Source organism: Macaca nemestrina, chromosome 4, assembly GCF_043159975.1.
Source record: "Macaca nemestrina isolate mMacNem1 chromosome 4, mMacNem.hap1, whole genome shotgun sequence".
In the NCBI taxonomy this organism is placed as follows: Eukaryota; Metazoa; Chordata; class Mammalia; order Primates; family Cercopithecidae; genus Macaca; species Macaca nemestrina.
Window position 1 is genome coordinate 99,624,580 of NC_092128.1, and position 19,911 is coordinate 99,644,490.

The following is a 19,911-nucleotide window of genomic DNA, read 5'->3' on the forward strand; positions in this document are numbered from 1 at the left end:
TTTTAGAGCCATTTCATTGTTCCTTTGCGCATAACATCACACATCCGTTTCTTAAAAATAAAGTCCATATTCACCTATGAAAATGGAAATAAAAAACATTAAAAAGGACAGAAAGACGTCAAGCTTATGTTTCATTTCCGTAAGTGGAAACTGCATTGTATCATTGTGAAAGTGTATAAAATATTTGGAAACTCCAACAAATTATCTCTATTAGTAAGTGTGTTTATTGACATAACTGAACATAACAATGTATAACATTTATTCATTTCCCACTGAAAGACTTCCCAGTGAAACTAAAGTAGAACACAGATCCAGGCATTAGGCATTTTCAGTGATGTTCTATGGCTGAAAAGGTGGGTGGTGAGGAGAACCAGAGGCCTTGTCCATACTTGCAATGGGACTCAATATTACCCTGCTGGGCAAAAGAAATAGCTAAGAGATGCAATAGTGCTATGATTGAAAAAAGCCAGGAGCACAAAAGGTGCCAGACAGCTCACTGGTTGAAAATAAGAGCAAACAACACTACCGCTCCCATGTACCAGTATGCTCTGAATCTAAAATAAGCCCTGGCAGCAAACTAAGAATGACAGTCTATTTCCTGTGGTTTATTAAGTTTTTGCCCCGCAGACAAGACTGCCAGAAAAGCAGCTGTAGTTTCAGTGGTCTGGACATTTACTCATCTGAACATAAACAACGATCAGCTCATTCAGATGGCTGGTTCCCTACTCAGCTGTTGAGAAGAGGGCAGGCATGGGTCAATCTAGGTCAAACATAAAAGGAGTGAACTGGGGTGAAAGACCCGGGGCTGTGATGGATTCCCTGAGTCACCAGGACCCTCAGCGGCTTAAGGCCCTAAACAGAAGATTCCACTGTCAGCCTTAGCACCATTGCAGTGACCTCCATGGTACTCCACTGCCAATAAATCCATAACCACTGTGAACATAACCACAGTGTATATTCTCTTAGTGACTGCATTTTTAGACCATACATAAAATTATTAATGTAAACCAAACCACTACACTTAGTGATAAACATGTACTTCATAAATAGCAGGGAATGAAAGTATCCCAAATAGTTGGAAACAACTGAACAAATAAAGGCTCCTACCCCTAAGTTTAAAACAAAAACATTTAAAAGAAATACTGCAACTATTAACTAAAAGATAAGATTTAATAACACAGTAAGACACTGAGTTGGGGAGGAATTAATTGCAAAATATATCATTAATTCACAGTGAGGTTTAAGTACTCATAACAATCTTCTGGTGTTAGTAGAAAGGATACCCACTGGTGTATTTTTTTTCACATTTTTTTTCTATAATTTCTTCCCCTCTACTATTTCATACGAGGACACTAATGTGGTCAAACATTAAACTATCAATTGACAATCACCCTTTGCTTCCCTATTAGGAAATTACCTTCATTGCTTAACTGCAACTCAAGAGAATTAGGGCACAGTCAACCATGTCACTGATAAAAACAGGAGAAGTACCACATCACATTTATTCCAATCTAAACACACTGTCACAGATGTGGTAAGTGAACTGGAACGCTGGTGTTTCCCCAGTGGGTCATCAGCTACATATACATCACATTCTTTTATCAAATCTGGCATTGAAATTTCCTTTTCCATATATAGGTTTAAAAAAATTAAATTAAAAAAGCCACAGGAGCAACCCTGACAGAGAAGTCTTGCACGCAGCCTTCTCCTGAGAAAGTATGTAATCTTAGTTATCCTCGAAGTCAGCAAGCGCTCTTCTACTGTTAATATTAAAAGGAACATAATAGAATGGCCCAGTCCAACTAAAACAGTCCTTGAGTCTATTGGTCAGTTCGTTAAATGTCAAGAGTTTTCACATTTTTGAAAAAAAAAAAAAAAAAAAAGCTTCTCTTATTAAACTTTAAGGTATCCTGCATGCTCTGTCAGCCAACATAAATGAGTTTCTTGGCTGGTGTGTTAAACTTTACCACCTGTTTACATCCCCCTTTTTGGCAGAGATCACCAAACCAGTGGAGTCCCTGGCCAAGCCTCCTTTGTAATGGTAATAAGTTCCTTTTTCCTTAAATAGAAACAAAACTTCTCTGTTTGACACTGAGCAAACAAAAAGCATGCACCCAAATATTTCTGGCCATGTTGGGGGCACAAGCACCCCCTTTCTACCCCCAAATCCTGGCTTCTGCATTGCGATGCTACAAAAGCCATTTGCATAGCTGTGTCAAAGCCTCCAAGTGAAGACTCCAACCTCAGCATCCCACCATCCATTTGTCCCCTACTCTGGCTTTGACCACCAAGTACCATCCATTTACTTCTTGAGTATTGGGAATTGGGAGATGGTGCCCGAACTGGCCCTCTGTCCCCACTGGCCTCTCTGGCAAGTGCACAAAAGGGCACTTCCCCTGAGGTGGGCTGGTGGGCTTCAGGGAGAGGCGGCTCCTTAGGGCCAATGAGATGGTCTCTACATGCCCTGGACCTAGTCGGCAAATCGCTGCAGGAGATGGTCCTCCTGTCTCAGGCTGCCGCCCGCACCGCCGCCCGCACTGTCCATGAAGCGGTCGCAGGGGAATTCGATGAGGTCCGCCTCACTGAGCGCGCACACGGTGGTGCGCGGCCGGTGAGACTGGAATCCCGAGAAGTCGGCGGACACGCCGGTGCCCATGGAGCGCAGGGGCCGTCGGGTGGAGTACATGTGGCGAACGTGGACCGGGGCCCCGCCCTTCCGCCTGGCCCGCAGCTTCCTCCGCAGCCAGCGAGACGCCCAGGCCGCCAAGGCCAGGAGCACCAGCAGCGCGTTGACCGTCAGCAGGGCCAAGGTCAGCAGCTGGTAGTCGACGCCGCCCCGGCTCCCGGCCTCCGGCAGGGTGACCAGCCCTGCGCAGTGGTCCCGGGGAGCCACAGGACAGACGCGGCCCCCAAGCACGCCCTCCACGCACACCAGGTAGGGGGTGTCCCCGCGCAGCTCGCGCAACGTGGCCGAGTCACTGCGCTCGGGCAGGTAGACGAAGCGGTGGAACTTGGGCTGCTGGCCGAAGCGGTCGAAGAGCAGGCGGAAGCGCGCGCCGCCCAGCGGCCGGGGACTGCGGTGCTCGCGCACGGCCCAGCGCACCGAGGCGCTGTCTGCGCCCACCGCCTCCACCGTCAGGTTGCACAGGATGAACTTGTTGAAGTCGCACGGGTCGGACACCAGCGGCGGCAGCCCGGCCCCCACGTCGGACTGGGCGGCACGCTCCTGGTGTTCCGTGCCCAGGCGTTGCTTCGTCGCGCGCTGCCAGGGGTCGCCAGCGGGCGACGCCGCGGAACCGGGAGAGGCCGTTGGGGTGGGCTCCGCGTGGGCGGGATCTGCCGGAGTCGGACGGCCCCGCTGGGACTTCTCGTGCAGGTCTAGGAACTGTGGAGCCGGGCCCGCGGCGGCAGCGGCGGAGGGGCTGGGCTGCTGGAAGCCTGGGCCCCGCCAACTCAGCCTTAGGGCGCTGCGGTTGCCTACCAGCTCCCTGGAGGCTCCATCCCTGGCCACCCCAGCTAGAAATCCCCCCTGCTGCTGGAGCTGCGGCTGCGGCGGCAGCTCCTCCGCGAGACCTGCAGGTGGCGTCATCTCCTCCCCTGCGGCCGTGGGGAGGGGCCGCCGCCTGCGGTCAGCGGTCAGGGAAGCTGAGGGCAAGGGATCCGCGCAGGACCCGTTTTGCAGCTGCTGGTCATCCAGGTAATCCAGGTATTTGCCTCGCAGGGCCGGGGGGTGGCGACACTGCACGAAGACAGTGAGGAGCCGGCCCTGCGAGTGCCAGTCGCCCATCCAGCGCTTCAGGCCTCGCAGCCGGCAGTCGCAGGTCCAGCCGTTGCCGTCTAGATCCAGCCGATAAAGGGCTGGGCTGGCTGCGAAGATGTCGCCGGATAGGGCGCTGAGCGCGTTGTTGCGCAGGCTGAGCTCGCGCAGCCGGCCCAGGTGACCGAAGGTGGCCGGGTGCAGGGCGGACAACTCATTGCCGCTCAGGTCCAGCGCCTCCAGGCTGTGCAGAGGCTCCAGCAGCGCGGTTGGCAGCTGGCTCAGCCGATTACCCTCCAGGCGCAGCTCGCGCAGGGCCTCCAAGCCCCAAAAGGCCTCCGGCGCGAGGTGCCTGAGCTGGTTGCCCCTGAGCGAGAGCAGGCCCAGACGTGGCAGGTGCTGGAAGACGCGCGGCCCGAGGTGCTGCAGGCTGTTGGCCGAGAGAATGAGGGTGGAGAGGGAGCGCAGCGGTGCGAAGGTGGCCGCGTGGCGCAGGGAGGGCTGTAGCTCGTTGGCAGAGAGGTTGAGGAAGCGCAGCTTGCCTAACTGGGCGAAGGCGTTCTTGCCCAGAAAGCGGATCCGGTTGGACTCTAGATGTAGGTAGAGCAGGTTGCTCAAGGGGGCGAAGACTGCGTCCGGCAGCTCCCCCAGGGCGTTCCCGTCCAGCCGCAGCTTGACCAGACTCTCCAGGCCCTCGAAGGAGCCGCGGCTTAGGCGGCCGATCTCGTTCCCGTTGGCGTAGAGGATGCGCAGCTTGCGCAGCGGGGCCAGCGTGCCCGGGGCAAGCGCCTGTAAGAGGTTGTTCCCCAGGTACAGCTCTTCCAGCCGCGAGAGCTTCTCGAAGGTCTTGGGGTGCAGAGAGCGGATCTGGTTGTACTGCAGGTCCAGCCGTCTGAGCTGCCCCAGACGGTGGAAGTCGAAGGCCGTGATGTTGGTTATGAAGTTGCCGCCGAGACTGTAGGTGAGCACGTCGTGGGGACTCGGCAGCGAGCTGGTCTTGGGCACGACGCGGAGCCCCCTGTTGGTGCACAGGAGATGCTGGGGGTGCTGGCAGTCGCAGCGCTCCGGGCACACGGGCTTGGCCCGCGGCGGGAGCGCGAGGCAGCTGCACACCACGAGCAGGAAGCGCACGGCGCGGGCAGCCTCCATCGCCGCCCGCCCTGCGTGCTGCGGCCGGATCGTCCTCTTGGCCCGCCGGCTCTGTGTCTCCTCTGCATTCCCCTTGGCCTGACCAGAGTCGCTAAATGGCCTCTTTCGGACTTCGCAGCGCCGTCCAGCCCCTCCTCCGTCCTTTGTCCGGCGGCCGGCCTGGGTCTCTGCAGGCGGGCTTCGCCCGGCCAAGTCAGGCGGCGCGGGGCGCTCTGCAGACCCCGGGTGCTACTTGTTGCATTTCTGTGGAAAACTGTTTCTCCGGGTGCGCGTCGGGGGGAGGGGGGAGGGAGCAAGACCCGGCGCTTTTTGTTTGCAGCTGAGTCCGGAGAGTTGGATTCCCTGGTGCGGATTCTCCTAGCCGAGTGGATTCCCCAGCTGCAGGCGGGAGCCGTTCCAAGAGCTTCTCGGGGCGCGGCTTGGCAGCAGAGCCCCGGCGGCTCGGCCCCCGCAGACGGCACCTTCTCGTTCGCGGTCCCGGACGCGGAGCGCGGCCCCGGTGCAACAGCTCGGGGAGCACGCGGGCTGCGTCTGGAAGGGACCCAAGTCGGCGAGCGGAGAGCAAACCGGGCGGAAATTCGTTCTTCCCACACTCTGCCCGCGGGGACGCTGGCGGAGAAAGAGGAGACGGCGGAGGGAGGACAGACCCCGGCAGGGGGAGGAGGAAACGCTAAGTGGCTCCGCGTCTGGTCAGCCCGAGCCCGGGATGCCAAGTGAGAAAAGTAGGGATTAAAAACAGCTGTACCGGTCGGACATGCTAGGCCGGGGGCGGGGGAGGATTACCGGGCTAGCAAACGGGATTTGCAGACAGAGACCTTTTTATTTTAGACGAGTAGACCAGCTGCTTCTGAGCAGTGGGAGTGCGGCTGGCCTTCCTCGTTTTTGTCACTTGCTCTTCCAGGTGCCACCCTGCGGGAAGTTTGAGCAGCACCGAGTCCGCCGGCATTCTATAGGAAGTTTGGGGGAGCGCAAGGTTGCCTGCAAAAGGCCATCAGAAGAGGGTAGGTGAACCCAGTCTGACGGTTGCTGCTTGGGTTTTGACGTGGACTAGTAGCTGAGGAGAGGCACCACCCCTTTTTAGGTGTCTGAAGGGAGCGTTTACTCCATCCTGCTGTGGGCTAGAACATGAAGAAATAACAGAACTGGTTCTGCCAACATGAAAGTGTCAGCCACATTTTGGTGATTCAGTCCCATTAACTCTCCTACAGTAATAGAGCCCCTGGAGTAGGCTCTGCTCATGTGCACACACTTAATAACCTTCACAGATCCTAAAGTAAACACTCCTTGCAGGGCCCTCCTGCTTTATGCCTGGACTTGCAGTGATCTTCAAAGTCTTTAGGCCCAAAAATGTTTAGGCCTGGCTCAGTTGGGGAAGCATTATTATTTATTATCTATAGGGAATGGAGCATTTAATCAATGGCTCCTTTGGGGTCAGCCCCTGCTGAGAATGAGAATACACAAGGAGGAGTTGTTAATTATTGATTATTGTTTGTTTATGTAAACCGTCTTGCTAAAAAATAAGGGCCCTGCCCCCATCCAAGGTGTTGAGAAAACGTAAGTTTTGAGAACATACTTTGCAACAATGTGGAAAATTAAAGGAAAGATACAGATCCTCACCTCAAGAGAAAGACAATCTAGTCGGAAGGGCAGTGCATTGAAAGGTTAGATAATAATGTAAGGCAGTAATACAGAACACTGCAAAAACGAAAATGATTTTTTTTTTTTGAGAAGGGATCTCACTCTGTTGCCCAGGCTGGAGTGCAGTGGCGTAATCTCCGTTCAATGCAGCCTTGACCTCCAGAGCTCAAGTGATCTGCCCATCTCAGCTTCCCAATAAGCTGGCACTAACAGGCCCTTGTCGCAATGTCCAGCTAATTTTTGTATTTTTTATAGAGGGAGTTTTGCCATGTTGCCAGGCTGGTATCGAACTCCTCCTGGTCTCAAGCGATTCTCCCACCTTGGCCTCCCAAAGTGCTAGGATTACAGGTATGAGCCACCGCACAGGGTGACAAATAATTTTTAATAATTCCATGTTTCACAGTAATTGCCTCATTTAGCAATTAATATAGGCAAGTGATAGAGGCAAGTTCTGAATTTAGAGAAAGATGAGATCGTTCATGGGTGAACAGGGACCTTGGCTTTGCAGGGAGGTGAGTCAATGATAATTCCAGGAGATGAGCACTGAGGGGTAGAACTGTGATAGTCCTGAGGAGCAGTGCCTGAGAGTATGGGGAAGGCATCTAGAAGAGGGGAACCTGTGCTGAGTTTGAGGGGTGAGTGATGTTACCTAGAGGAGGGTGAACAGGCACTCAAGGAGGAGAAGCCTGGGGACACATGCAAGGAGGGATTTAGAAACCTCCACATCTTCTGTCTACATATTTAGAGTGAGCTTTATTATTCTTTAACAGTATCATACACCCTAGCTTATACAGTGACTTGAAATAAATATTCCTTTATTCCCCTTTAAGGATTTCAGCAGGTAGCTGATGTAATCATATTTGCACTACAACCTCAAGAGGAATCTCTGCCTAAATAAACAAAGTAGGTGCTATACAAAGAAAATGTCTTCCTAGTTCTTGCCTTCTAGGTCCTTGAAATCTGTGACAGCAGTAGGTGTGAGATGTGTGGATAGAGCATCCAGACTGAGGCATTCAGCTATACCACATACATAGGCATCCTGTAGATACTGTGAATGCACCTCCCTTGACCAGGCCCATGTGGGCCCTGTCTGTGGACCTTGTGCTTTAGAGGGCTGTGTTCCAGTCCTCCTCTGGCTGTGTCCCTCCAATAAGAGTGGGATTTCAGGCCTCGAAGGAGATGTGCACACCTATATCCCACCTCCTGCTCAGAGTTCTCTAGACCCTGGAATTCCCCGTGTAACTGCCTAAGTATATGTAGGCTGTCTTCACATCTGTTTTCCCAGTGGCCAGTCATGCCACAAGTGTGTATCCTCCTAGGGCCAAGGGAAGACCAAGGGGTCAGCTATGCAAAAAAGAATCTGGAGAGGTAGGGTGGAGTTTCCACTGGGAGGCCCCAGAAGACCTCTCATAATGCGGGAGCCAGAGCTGGGAAGGACAGCCGTGGGCCGGTGAGTGACCTTTCACACTCTAACCCTGGGCTTCTCAAATTTTAAAGACAGGCCTGTCTATATGTAGTTATTTTTGGAGGGAAGAAAGTAAATGTACTTTGATTTCAGAAAGTTCAAGAAAAAAATCAGGAGTTTGAAGGAAAGCAGGTTTTGTTTTTTTTTTTTCCTCACTGCAATCTCTGCCTCCCAGGTTCAAGCAATTCTCCTGCCTCAAGCCTCCTGAGTAGCTGGAATTACAGGCGCGCACCACCACACCTAGCTAATTTTTGTATTTCTAGTAGAGACGGTTTCACCATGTTAGTCAGACTGGTCTCAAACTCCTGACCTCAGGTGATCCACCCCCCTTGGCCTCCCAAAGTGCCGGGATTATAGGCGTGAGCTACCGCACCTGGCCGGAAAGTGGTTTTTAGAAATGTTAAGTTCTACTTTATTGTAACATAGGCTATACTAATTTTCTATAAAAAGCAGTGCTTTTTAGTAAAAGCAAGGACACAATTGTCTCTAGGTAAATGAATGTCTCTTAACTATGTAAAGTCTTTGTTAATGGATGGATCCAGACTTGATCAGGTTCCAGGAGATTCAAGTATTGGTTATACTTAAGTGTATAATCGGCATAATCACAACTGGAAATCCAGGAAGGAATGCCATTCATGAGAAAATACAAGAACTTTGTCATTTCACTTTTGGAAAGCTTGCACTTTAAATCTCAAGTGCACTGCGGGGTAGTTTCAGAGGTCAGAAGCACAAATGCGTTTGGGCTGGGTCCATGACACATACATATGCTGTAAGGACTCTCAGGGGTCTTGCCCAGGCATGAAATCTTCGCGAGCTTGCCACGGTTGTACACCTGTTTCTTCCCAAGCAACCCGTGGTTCCCTTGAACTTCAGCTACAGAGGCATGAAGGATTCCAGGCCATGTCTTCAGCAGCCCCTGGATCTGACAGCAGTTGGTCAGGCAGTGCTCTGGTGTGGGATGGGTGAGGGGGAGGAGAGGTCTGGCTGCAGGGGATGAGAGGAGGTGGAGCTAGCCCAGTTCTTCTGGAGCAGCATCCTGGAGCTTACTCAGGCAGCCTGCAGGAATGGTAGCAGTTTCCTCCCCTCATGGGAGCCAACCCCAGACAGGTAGTATGGTCCTTGACACAGACGACGTAGGAAACAGGAGACTCCCCAGTGATTAGTTTGCTTATTATCAAATGCCCCCCAAAGTTGTCTTTCTGTGAGCTGCATCTTAGCCTGAGAGACAAGTTTCTTTTCTTTGGGATCAGAGATATGAATGAGATACCCACTGGTTTACAGAATATCCACCAATTATCCATTTCCTGGGTAATACAGGAATGCAGGTCCCTGGCTAGGTACCAGCCTTATTAAATCAGAATCTCTGGGCAGCAAAGCTGTAGCATCTGCATTTGTAAGCTTACCAGATGATTTTTATGCACACTCAAGTTTGAGAAAACCAATAGACAATACTTCAAAACACCTATTTATGATTGGCTGATCGTGTAACAATAATAATAATGTAATAATAACTGGCGCTTATGTAGTGCTTAGTGAGGGCCAGGCAGTGATCTAAGCACTCTACATAAAATAGCTCATTTACTTCCATAACTACCTGGTGAGGTAGAAATGGTTATTGTCTTCATTTTACAGAGGAGCTCTTTAAAAATACAGGATCCTAGCCCCAACCCCAGAAAATCAGATTTGGAACCTTCATAATAGGGCCTAGAGATTTTATTTAGCACATTACCAGATATTGCGTGGTGAAGACTCAAGCTTAGGAACTACAAAACTAGAATTTGTAAGGGCTTATTGAGACATTGAAGTATCTCCTTTGCTGGGAGGCTGAGGATAGAAAGAGGAATAAGACAAAGCCGGTACCTTCAGCAAGCTCAGCATGGCTGGGAAGATGAATGTACAAAAGACAATAATCCGGAAGGATAGTACGATCCTAGGGTAATACAGTGAGAATAATATGCTGTAATAGCAATTGTTTTTCGAGAGGAAAATAAGGAAGAACGAAAACCTCTGTGGAAAGCGAACACTGTATGTGTCGCAGGCCATTTACAAAGTGACTGTTCCAACACTCTGGATTTTTATGTCCAAGGAAAATCCTTATCCCTTAGTTCAAAGAGACCTGATTGTTTGAAACGAACATGTATAAACAGACTGTGTATCTACAAGAACTGCAGTGAACTGTAGGCATTTCTGCAAGCCAAAAGGGCAAGGCAGATGTGGACTGAGTGTAATGAGTTAGGGAGTAAGATAGATCCAAATGTTGTGTATGGTTACAGTATGGAGTTTGTTTACATGTAACTGAAATTTTATAGCAGTAATATAATGCTGTCTTCCCTTAGAATGAAATTGAGTGAGTAGCCTTAGGAGATGCTCTAGGTACAAATGTATCTCTTAAGTACTAAAATATTTGTCCTGTCTGGGAACCAGAACTGTAATTGTATTTTATGATACCACTTGCCACTATTATTTGGCCTTCTGCACATGACCCTAATAACATTTACTTAGCCATTTATATTCCCACCAAACTGGAAGGGCAAAAGGCTTATTTTATTTCATTTTTGTGATGCTCAGCAACTATTGTTGAATTGTCAAAGTTTTAGTAAAGATAAGAAAAAGAAACAAAAATGTTAACAGTTACCGTCTTTAGGTGGCGAGAAAGTAAATGTTTTCATTCTACTTTTTGGCATTTTCTAAATGGTATACAAATACTATGTATTTCTTCTAAATTATTTTTTAAATTTTAGTAAGTTTTCCTATCTAATATCTGGTTTTAACATCAATCTAAATCTCAGGAGGGAATTAGGTGAGGATTATTCATATCTCCAGTTTGGAGGAGAGGATGCTAAAAGCTAGAGAGGTTAGCTAACTTCTGGAATGATCCACCACTGTAATGGGAGAGTGCAGACCACGATAGAAACAGATGAGCCTCAGCAGGTTCCCCATTGATATCTGCCGATATGTACAAGCAGTGGGACCAGTTCTGTGTGATATTCAAACTGTTTAACAACTGGTACAGCAAGGGCTAGTCAGGTTTGGGCACTGACCAGTCAGGAAAGACAGCAGCCAGGAACAACCAGCCCTGCTGTGCCAGTGTCCAGCAGCTTCAGGTGGACTCAGCTGTACTTGATTCAAATTTCTGAATGATGCTTTAGATGTAACACTTTTTTTCTTGGTAATGATGTTATTTAAAACAATTTACATAATGCTTGGGCACAATAGTCAGTAACCACGAGAAACAACATACAGAGGCTTCTTGGGTCCAAATGCTTCCAAATTGCAAACTTGCCCGGGGCCTACTTCCCTGGGCCCAAGTTCATCACAGTCATTCATACTCAACAATAGCACGTTGATGAGAGGGTGAAGATGATTAACTTTGACAAAAACGTGAGTTTTATTTTCAATTTATAAATCAGAAATGGTCTCCCACTGTCTTCAGGGAGCTGACAGATATACTCAAAGGGAATTTAATTCTTTAAAAGTTCTATTTTTTCACCACTTGATCTGAATTTTTACAATTAGTGGCTTAAAACTATCTGTAGGAGGGCACCTCTATCTCTTTTGAAGAGTTATCAGCTTAAAAGATAAGCAACTCGGCCGGGCGCGGTGGCTCATGCCTGTAATCCCAGCACTTTGGGAGGCCGAGGGGGAGCGGATCACCTGAGGTCAGGAGTTTGAAACCAGCCTGTCCAACATGGCAAAACCCTGTCTCTACTAAAAATACAAAAAAATTAACTGGGCGTGGTGGCAGGCTCTTGTAATCCCAGCTACTTGAGAGGCTGAGGCAGGAGAATCACTTGAACCCAGGAGGTGGAGGTTGCAGTGAGCTGAGATCACACCATTGCACTCCAGCCTGGGAGACAGAGAGAGACTCCATCTCAGAAAAAACAAAACAACAACAACAAAAACGATTAGCAACTTATCCTGTAAATTTTCAAATATTTATTATCCAAACCTGGATGGTGCATGGGTTATTCTTCCCCTTCCCCAGAGCTGTAAATGTCTCCTTATTCTAATGTCATTGTATAGGGCCCAAATAAAGGAGGCAGCTTTAGACCCATGTTGCCGAAAACTGGGGCTTTATCCTGGCAAGAAACATTCTGTCAGTCTCAGTAATGAAAATAATCTTAGACAGTTAAATAATTGACTTTATACTGTGTAAATACCCTAAAAGTGTTTGCAGATTTCATCAAAAGGCCAAATCTTCTTTTACTTAAAACCAGGAACATGGCAGGAAAGGAAATGAGAGGAAGGAAGCGTCCATCCCCTTTTCAGTCTCTGTAATTTTCTATGAAGATTTGCACTTTGATTTTGCTTAGTAACACCATATGCTGGAGTGGGATGCAAGATCAAAGCCTCCACGCACAACACTGGAGTCCTTGCTGTAGGCAGGATCAAATATTTCTGTTGTAGAATGCTAATAGATCCATAATGACACTCCCAGCCCCCCATCATCCCTACTTCATATCCAAAATATAATTGAGAAAACTCAAACATGAATGCTTCCATCATCTTTTTCATTGCCTGCTATAATGTGTTGTAGATTGAAAAAGGAAAATGTGTTGTTACCACTTAGATATTTGGAACTGAAGAATGTTCAGAAGCTTAATGTAAGTGATCAGGTTTTATAGCGTGCATGGCTTTAGAAATTTGGAGGATAAGAGTTTGCTGAACACTGCTTTTCTTTGGTTGGTAAGACCGAAGATATTTTTTCTTCATTTTATTTTTCTCTACAATCAAAATTTTTTTACAGTGAACATTTGTTTTTGTAGCTAAAAATCTTCGGTAAAAATGTATATGATGCCATGGATATCAACTCTTGCTTTCTCCATTGTCCTGCCATGCCCTGCTTCGTTACAAATGTCTTTCTTAGAAACATTTTTTAAACATCTATCTTGGTACTAGAAGTAACCTTGGTTAGTCAGACAATTTATTGTATACAGTGTAAAACCCCAGAGGCATTTGCAGATGTCATTTTTTTAAAAATCCAGTGCTTGTCATAAACTACCCATGTGGTGTATGTGGGGTCCACTTGCTATGTTTCTTGCCCTTGAGCCACATCACAGTCTCCCTGATCAGTTGCTCATTTGCCCATCTATAAAAAGGGAGAAATCACACTTGCCCAATGTAAGAGTTTTGTAAAATGTATGTGAAACTGCTTAGAACACAACAAATGGTATGAACATAGAATTGTTCCCAACATTTCAACCTCATGCGTGTGTTTTTTCAAGGAGAATCTGAGGTCCTCAAGGGCAGAACCAAGTTTTTGCACAGCTTTGTAGTGTTCTCTGTAACATCCAACATAGGGTCTTTTCTGAAACTGTAGGTCTTTTATGTTAGGTTGAGCTAAAAGCAAGGAGGAGGAAGCCACATTCCCAGGTGACTGGCTTTACTGTCTTTCCTTGTACATTCTGTTGCCATCTTATTATGGTTTCATAGCCCTTCTCCAGGCCACCTGGGCCCAGAGCACACATCTTAGACCCACAGGTTCTCTCTGGATAGCTGCATAGACAGGCCTGGATTCTGGGCCAGCTCTGCAGTCATTGAGCTCACAGGGCAAATCACTTGACAGTGCTGGCCATTAGTTTCTTGCTGTCTGATGTAATGTCCGTGATGATACATCAGTGTTTGCCCAGAAGGTTCTTGTCATCATTAGTGGCCCTTGAGATATGAAAAGATTACATGTAAAGAAAAGGAGCCAGTAGTCATACTGGCCCTCAATACCATGTCTAAGTCTTGGAGATTCACAATGCGAAATAGTATATACAAAGCTTTGAGAAATCTTACAGAAAACAAAGAAAGAAATGGGGGATGGGAGATAGAACTGTTGACCTAGTTTGAGGAACACTGGGTTACATGTTTTCAAAGAGCCCTTCTAGCTTTAAACAGTAAGGAATTGATTGCATTTCTTCAGTGGAACACTTTGAATTCATTGAAATTTGTTGATGATACAGTTCTTTGAATACAATGTTTTACATAAAATTGTCACATTCTACAATGGAAGGTGCTTTTCCACGTTGTGCTTGACCAATTCAGCAACTCATGGTATCCGACCAGCCGGTTTAACATTAATCCACAGTGAGCAGGAAAATATTTACTGAAGTTGTCTCCAGTCTCTCACAGTTCTGGAAAGCTTCTTTGCTTTGTCCCCAAGCTGTCACTCAAACTAGCAAATTATTAGACATTTCTTTCCATCAGGATATAGGCGTTAGAACCCCATAGTTGAAAGCACCATTTGGCATGTTAAAGATCTGGGCTAAATAGCTGTTGACTCTTCAGAAGTATTATTTAGTCACCAGGCTAACATGGAAGGAGTGTTTCCTGGAAACCTAGCCGTTTGGGAAGAATTTCTCTAGTTTCAGTATATAAATTCTTAATTAGCTATTGATACTAGCTAATTAAGCTAGTATCCTTGGGTGTAAGAACCTCATGGGTAATCAGCAGGTGACTCTTATTATTCCCTGAGTGATGGCATGTAAGCACCAGCTTAACTAGAATTCCAGAGTGGTTTTCCATCTGAAACAGGTGGCTACAAACACCTGCGACAGTAATGACTAGCGTTTACAGAGGGTTGGTCATTTGCCAGGCACAGTTCTAAGCCCTCTACGGGTATTAAATCACTTAATCCCTCAAGGACCCCTGAGGAAAGTAGAGTTAGTCCCATCTATAGATAAGCTATCAAAGCAAAGAGAGATTAAGTAACTGGCATAAGGTCACACAGCTGGTAAGTGATGACAATGCTGGGACTTGAATTAATATTTTCTGAAAATTTTTATGCATACTTTTCGCAAGAATCTTTCATCACAGTGTCCTTGTCATAGCTAGAGTCACTGATACTTAACATTTTCCAGAATAAATCATCTGCCCATTCATACATACTGTTTGAACTGTAGCATTTTTAAATATGATTCTTTCAGTGGCAATTTTCCATGCCACCAATACCTATTGTCACATATAATTATGTTTGTTTTCTTCATTCCTACTGTAGGTGTGTATTCATGATCTCCACAGTATTACCACTTATTGTATTACTTTCTCCTCCACCATTATATTTATTTTTAAATGAAGATTAGATTTTTATTACAGAAGCAGTGTATGTGCAGTGTAGAAAGTCAGAAGATAAAGATAACCAGCAAGAAGATAAAACATCTTATTCCCACCCTGGTAGGCTGGACAGTGGTCCCTCAAGGATACTTACATCCTAACCCCCAGAACCTGTACATATGTTTAGGTTACATGGCAAAGAGGAATTAGGGTTGCCAATGGAATTAAGCTTGATAAGCAATTGACTTTAAAATAGGGAGATTATCTTAGAGTATTGGATGGGCTCAATGTAATAACCAGGGTCCTTAAAAGTAGAAGAAGGAGGCAGAGAAGTTCAGGGTGATGTAATGTGAGAAAGACTGGCCAGCCATTGCTAGTTCTGAAAATGGAGGAGGGGGAGCCAAGGAATGCCAGCAGGCCCTAAAAGCTGGAAAAGGAAAGGAAATGGATTTTCTCCCAAGCTCCAGAAAGAAATGCAATCCTGCCAATACCTTGATTTTAGTTCCATGAGACCCAGTTTGGACTTATGACCTATAGAAATGTAAGATCATAAATTTGTATTGCTAGAAGCCACCAAATTTTTGGAAATTTGTTATGGCAGCAGTAGAAAACTGATGTACACACCAACCAGTGATTATAACTGTTGACCTTTTATTATATGTATTTCTAGATCCTTTTTTTTTTTTTTTTTTTGAGACAGAGTCTCACTCTGTCACCCAAGCTGGAGTGCAGTGGTGCAACCTCTGCCTCCCGGGTTCAAGCAATTCTCCTGTCTCAGCCTCCCGAGTTCAAGCAATTCTCCTGTCTCAGCCTCCCGAGTAGCTGGGACTATAGGCGCATGCCGCCATGCCCAGCTAATTTTTGTATTTTTAGTAGCAAGGGGGTTTCACCACGTTGGTCAAGCTGGTCTCGAACTCCTGACTTCAAGTGATCTACCCACCTCGGCCTCCAAAGAGCTGGGATTATAGGCATGAGCCACTGCGCCTGGCCTAGAACTTTTTATACACATACGTATGCTTTAAAAAAAAAAAAAAAAAATCAGATCATAATGTTGTAAATTGCCTATTTCCTTGTAGTATTTTTCTTTCCCTGTTAATAAAATTTTATTGCTAATACCTAGATTATATTCAAATTACCCTAATTCTCTCCCAAATGTCTCCCCAAAGCTGGCTTGTCCAAATCAGGATTTAGGTCAGGATCATCCATTACATCTGGTTTGTGTGGTGCTTAGATATTTTAAAATCTAAAATTGTTCTTCTTTTCATCTACTAATTTTTCTTCACAGTACTTGTCTGATTACTTCCCCATACTGTCCAGTATAGCTTGTTCCTCTGTTCTCTGTACTTCCTATAATTTGTGATTGAGATCTGAGAGTTTGGCTGGTTCACATTAATACATTTAGTCTGGAATATATCTTGGGCACTGTCATATGTTTCAGTTGAAGTTACATAAGAAGGCATGTGCCATCTAGTGCCCGCCATTACTGAAGCTCAGATTATATGAGCTCTTCCTGTGTGACTCCATTTATGTGACATTCTGGAACAATGCTCATCTGTGGTGATAGAAATCAAAACAGTGATTGCCTCTGAGAATGGTGGGAATTGGCTGGACAGGATATTACAGAACTTTCTGGGTTGATGGCAATGGTCTGTATCTTTTTTAGGGTGCTAATTACATACCTTTATAGAATGGTCAAAACTGAATAATGAATATCTGTGCAGCCTTTTAATCGTATAATTTAAATTATGCCTTTAATTTTTTAAAATGCAGCCCTTAGCAAACTCGTTAAGCAGAGACACAGTCCACTTCACTTATTACTCTAACTCTGGCTGCTGTCTTACTCTGAACCTTTTAATACTCTACTAGTCAGTCTTCCACTCGACTACCTGTGACTTTTTAAGGACTAGGTCTTAGCTTCCCTAGTAAGTAAATGTCCTAGAACAGAGTTATGATTATGCCATCTCAATGCCCTTCACAACAATGGTTGTCAACCTAGGCTGTGTAATATTAGAATCACCTGGTATGTTAGTTGGCTCTGGCTGCCATAACAAAGTACTATAGACTGGGTAGCTTAAACAAAACAGATTTATTTTCTCACAGTTCTGGAGGCTGGAAAGTCTGAGTTCATCATGCTAGAGTGGTCAGGTTCTGGTGAGGGCTGTCTTCCTGGTTTGCACAGTTTAAGTTTCCCCATAATATGCAGCCAGGATTACAGTATTAAAGGTGGGGTCTGTGGACCAGCAGCATCAGCATTTCCACGTTAGAAATGCAGAATATCCTGGTCCACCCCAGATCTGTGAATTCAACTCTGTATTTTAACAAGACCCCCAGACGGTTTGTATGCACGATAAAGTTTGAAAAATACTTGTCTACAGCATCTTGCATAGTCTCCCAAATAAGTATGCAAATGCTTCATCAATCATTTTTTGTTTGAATTGAGATGGATGCGCCTTTTGTCAGCAAACCAAGTTTTAGCCTTTTTAGTCTTGGAAGCCTGTCATCGTGTGGATCTTGACTACAAATAATTGCACCTTAGTGTGAAGATTTTATGCATTGCCTATAATTGTCTGTTAGCAAACAAAACAAAAGCAGCAAATACACCCAGTATTAAAAACAAGTCCTAACGTTTTTAAAAATATACACCCACCCCAGCGATTCCATCCCTATGAATAATTACTTCCTTAGCTTCAGGTAGGTTTTAAAATTGATAATGAAATAGAATATGTACTTGTACTCCAGTTGCAAAAGGAAAGAGAAGTGGCTCTTAGCACAGAGCATGAATACTCTGGAACTAATAAATAATTCAGTAAGCCAGATGAAAGGAAAAACATGTGTGCTTAAACAGCAGAGACACCCTAATGCTTAAAATATTCTTATATGAGACTCTGTCTCAAAAAATAAAATAAAATAAAATAAATTATTATGGTGAGAAATCAGGGTATTGTTACATATGATAATATGTAGCATATAATGCTAGTTTAAAAAAAATTATTACAGTAAGTATGCTTAATACCAGAAACATTGAAAAACATGTAGTCTTGATGTTTTAGAAAGAAGTTCAAGGTCTTGTCATCCATCAGGATCATCAATATGGTTGTCAGTGTTGCTCATGAAGTACTAAATAAAAGATTCCTAGCTGACAGACACTAAAAATTATCAATTTCCACCTTCCCTTTTCCCATCTATACCCAATTAAAGGTACCTAATGGGTATAGTTCTTTATTTTTAAGAACTATTAATTTCTAAAACCTTTATATTTAAATATATACAAATATACAATATATACCCTGTTAATTCAGTATAGTTACATGTTTAAACTCCAGCCTCAGGGATAATTTCTGCTTCTGGAAATTGGTCTTCTCCTTCTCATTTTCCTTTTCACCCTTAATTCCTAACTTCTCACTTGTTAATATGATTAAATAGTTTGCTAAATTATATCAAAATGGCTTTCTGCTTTAGCTCATAGCATTGTTATATTCTGTCCAATAGGCTGAAAATAAAAAAATGCTAATCTTTATCAAGCACACATATATGTATACACACAAACAAATTCACCTTTAAAAAAGAGGAAGCCTTGATAGTGTTTCCTGTTTAAATTCTATTTCCCAAATGCATAGGGTTGACATTCATCTAATTAGTGATCAGATTTAACCCAACAAGTTTTTATTGAATGCATGTAGTGTGCCCAACAGAAACACACTTTGAAACCCAAAGCCTTTTACATTGGGTATACAGAGAGAACTTATATTCTAAAATTGCAAATTATTGAAAAAAGACCTTGCTGGTTACTGGTTCAGTAAAAATTTATTTTAAAAAATTTATTGGGTATCTGTTTTCATTACCTTCTAAAACAACACTGGAAGATAGTGGTATTTCTCCCTTAAACACTATGTAAGAACATTTACATTAATAAAATAATGTACAGCCAGAATTATTAAATTTATTTTTTTCTTTTGGGTAAATCCTTTTTTATACTTTCATTAATTTTTAATGAAAAATAAATTAATTTCTTAAATGGAAACACTGGAAAATCATATTCAATGGAAAGTCTCTATAAGATCTCTCAGAAATGTTTTATGCACATGTAAAAATCTGTTTTCTATATAACTTTATGTGTTACTTTATTCCGGTTTTTCCCCTACAGATGGAAGTATACCATGTACTCTTCTATACCTTGGTATTTTTTACTTGAGTAATTTTGGAGATGCTTCCATATCAGCACATGTAGATCACCTCATTTTCAATGCTGTGTAATATTCCAAGTATGGATTCAACCATTGCTATCAATATACATTTAAATGTTTTTTCCTGGTTTTTACAATCTTGTAATGAATGATGTTGTAATAAATAACATGTAAATATGTCTTTGCATTTCAGTGCAGAATAGAATATCGAAAATAAAACAGCTATACTAAAGAGTATGTGCATCTCTCATTTTTATATATAATGCCCAATTTTCTTTCAAAGGGCTTGAGCCAGTATACAGTTTTTGAGCCAGTACCCAACAGTGTTTGAGAGTGTTTGCCTCGTGGGCACCCATACATTTCTTAAACGATTCTCTCCTTTCTCTCATCAGTGTCTCCCTTTCTCTACTGGATCATTCTAATCACAGCACAAACATGTTGTCATTTCTTACATCTGGAAAGAATAATTCCTTAATGGACTTCACTTGCCCTTTCAACTGCTGCTCCATTTATGTGCTCCCTTTTGCATCAAAACTTCTAGAAAAATGATGTATAAACTCCATGTCTTCATTTTTTCTTTCCATCCTCTCAAGTCTTCTCCAGTGAGGACTTTCAGCCTCACTACTTTACCAAAACTGCTCTTTGCAAGTCACTGATGACTGTTGCTATATCTAGTGGTG

The 19,911-nt window shown here is 44.7% G+C and overlaps 1 protein-coding gene across 1 annotated transcript; it reads right to left on the reverse strand.

Annotated features, from left to right (window-relative positions):
* Positions 1-201: 201 nt before the first annotated feature.
* LOC105475794 (TLR4 interactor with leucine rich repeats) lies at positions 202-5,191 on the reverse strand. Its single transcript, XM_011731307.3, has one exon. The coding sequence runs from the start codon at positions 4,904-4,906 to the stop codon at positions 2,471-2,473; it is 2,436 nt and encodes an 811-aa protein (XP_011729609.2). The 5' UTR covers positions 4,907-5,191; the 3' UTR covers positions 202-2,470.
* Positions 5,192-19,911: the final 14,720 nt, after the last annotated feature.

What these genes read in the sequence shown, in the direction of transcription:
- LOC105475794 (XM_011731307.3), bottom strand. Translation starts at nt 4,906, where the DNA reads ATGGAGGCTGCCCGCGCCGTGCGCTTCCTGCTCGTGGTGTGCAGCTGC.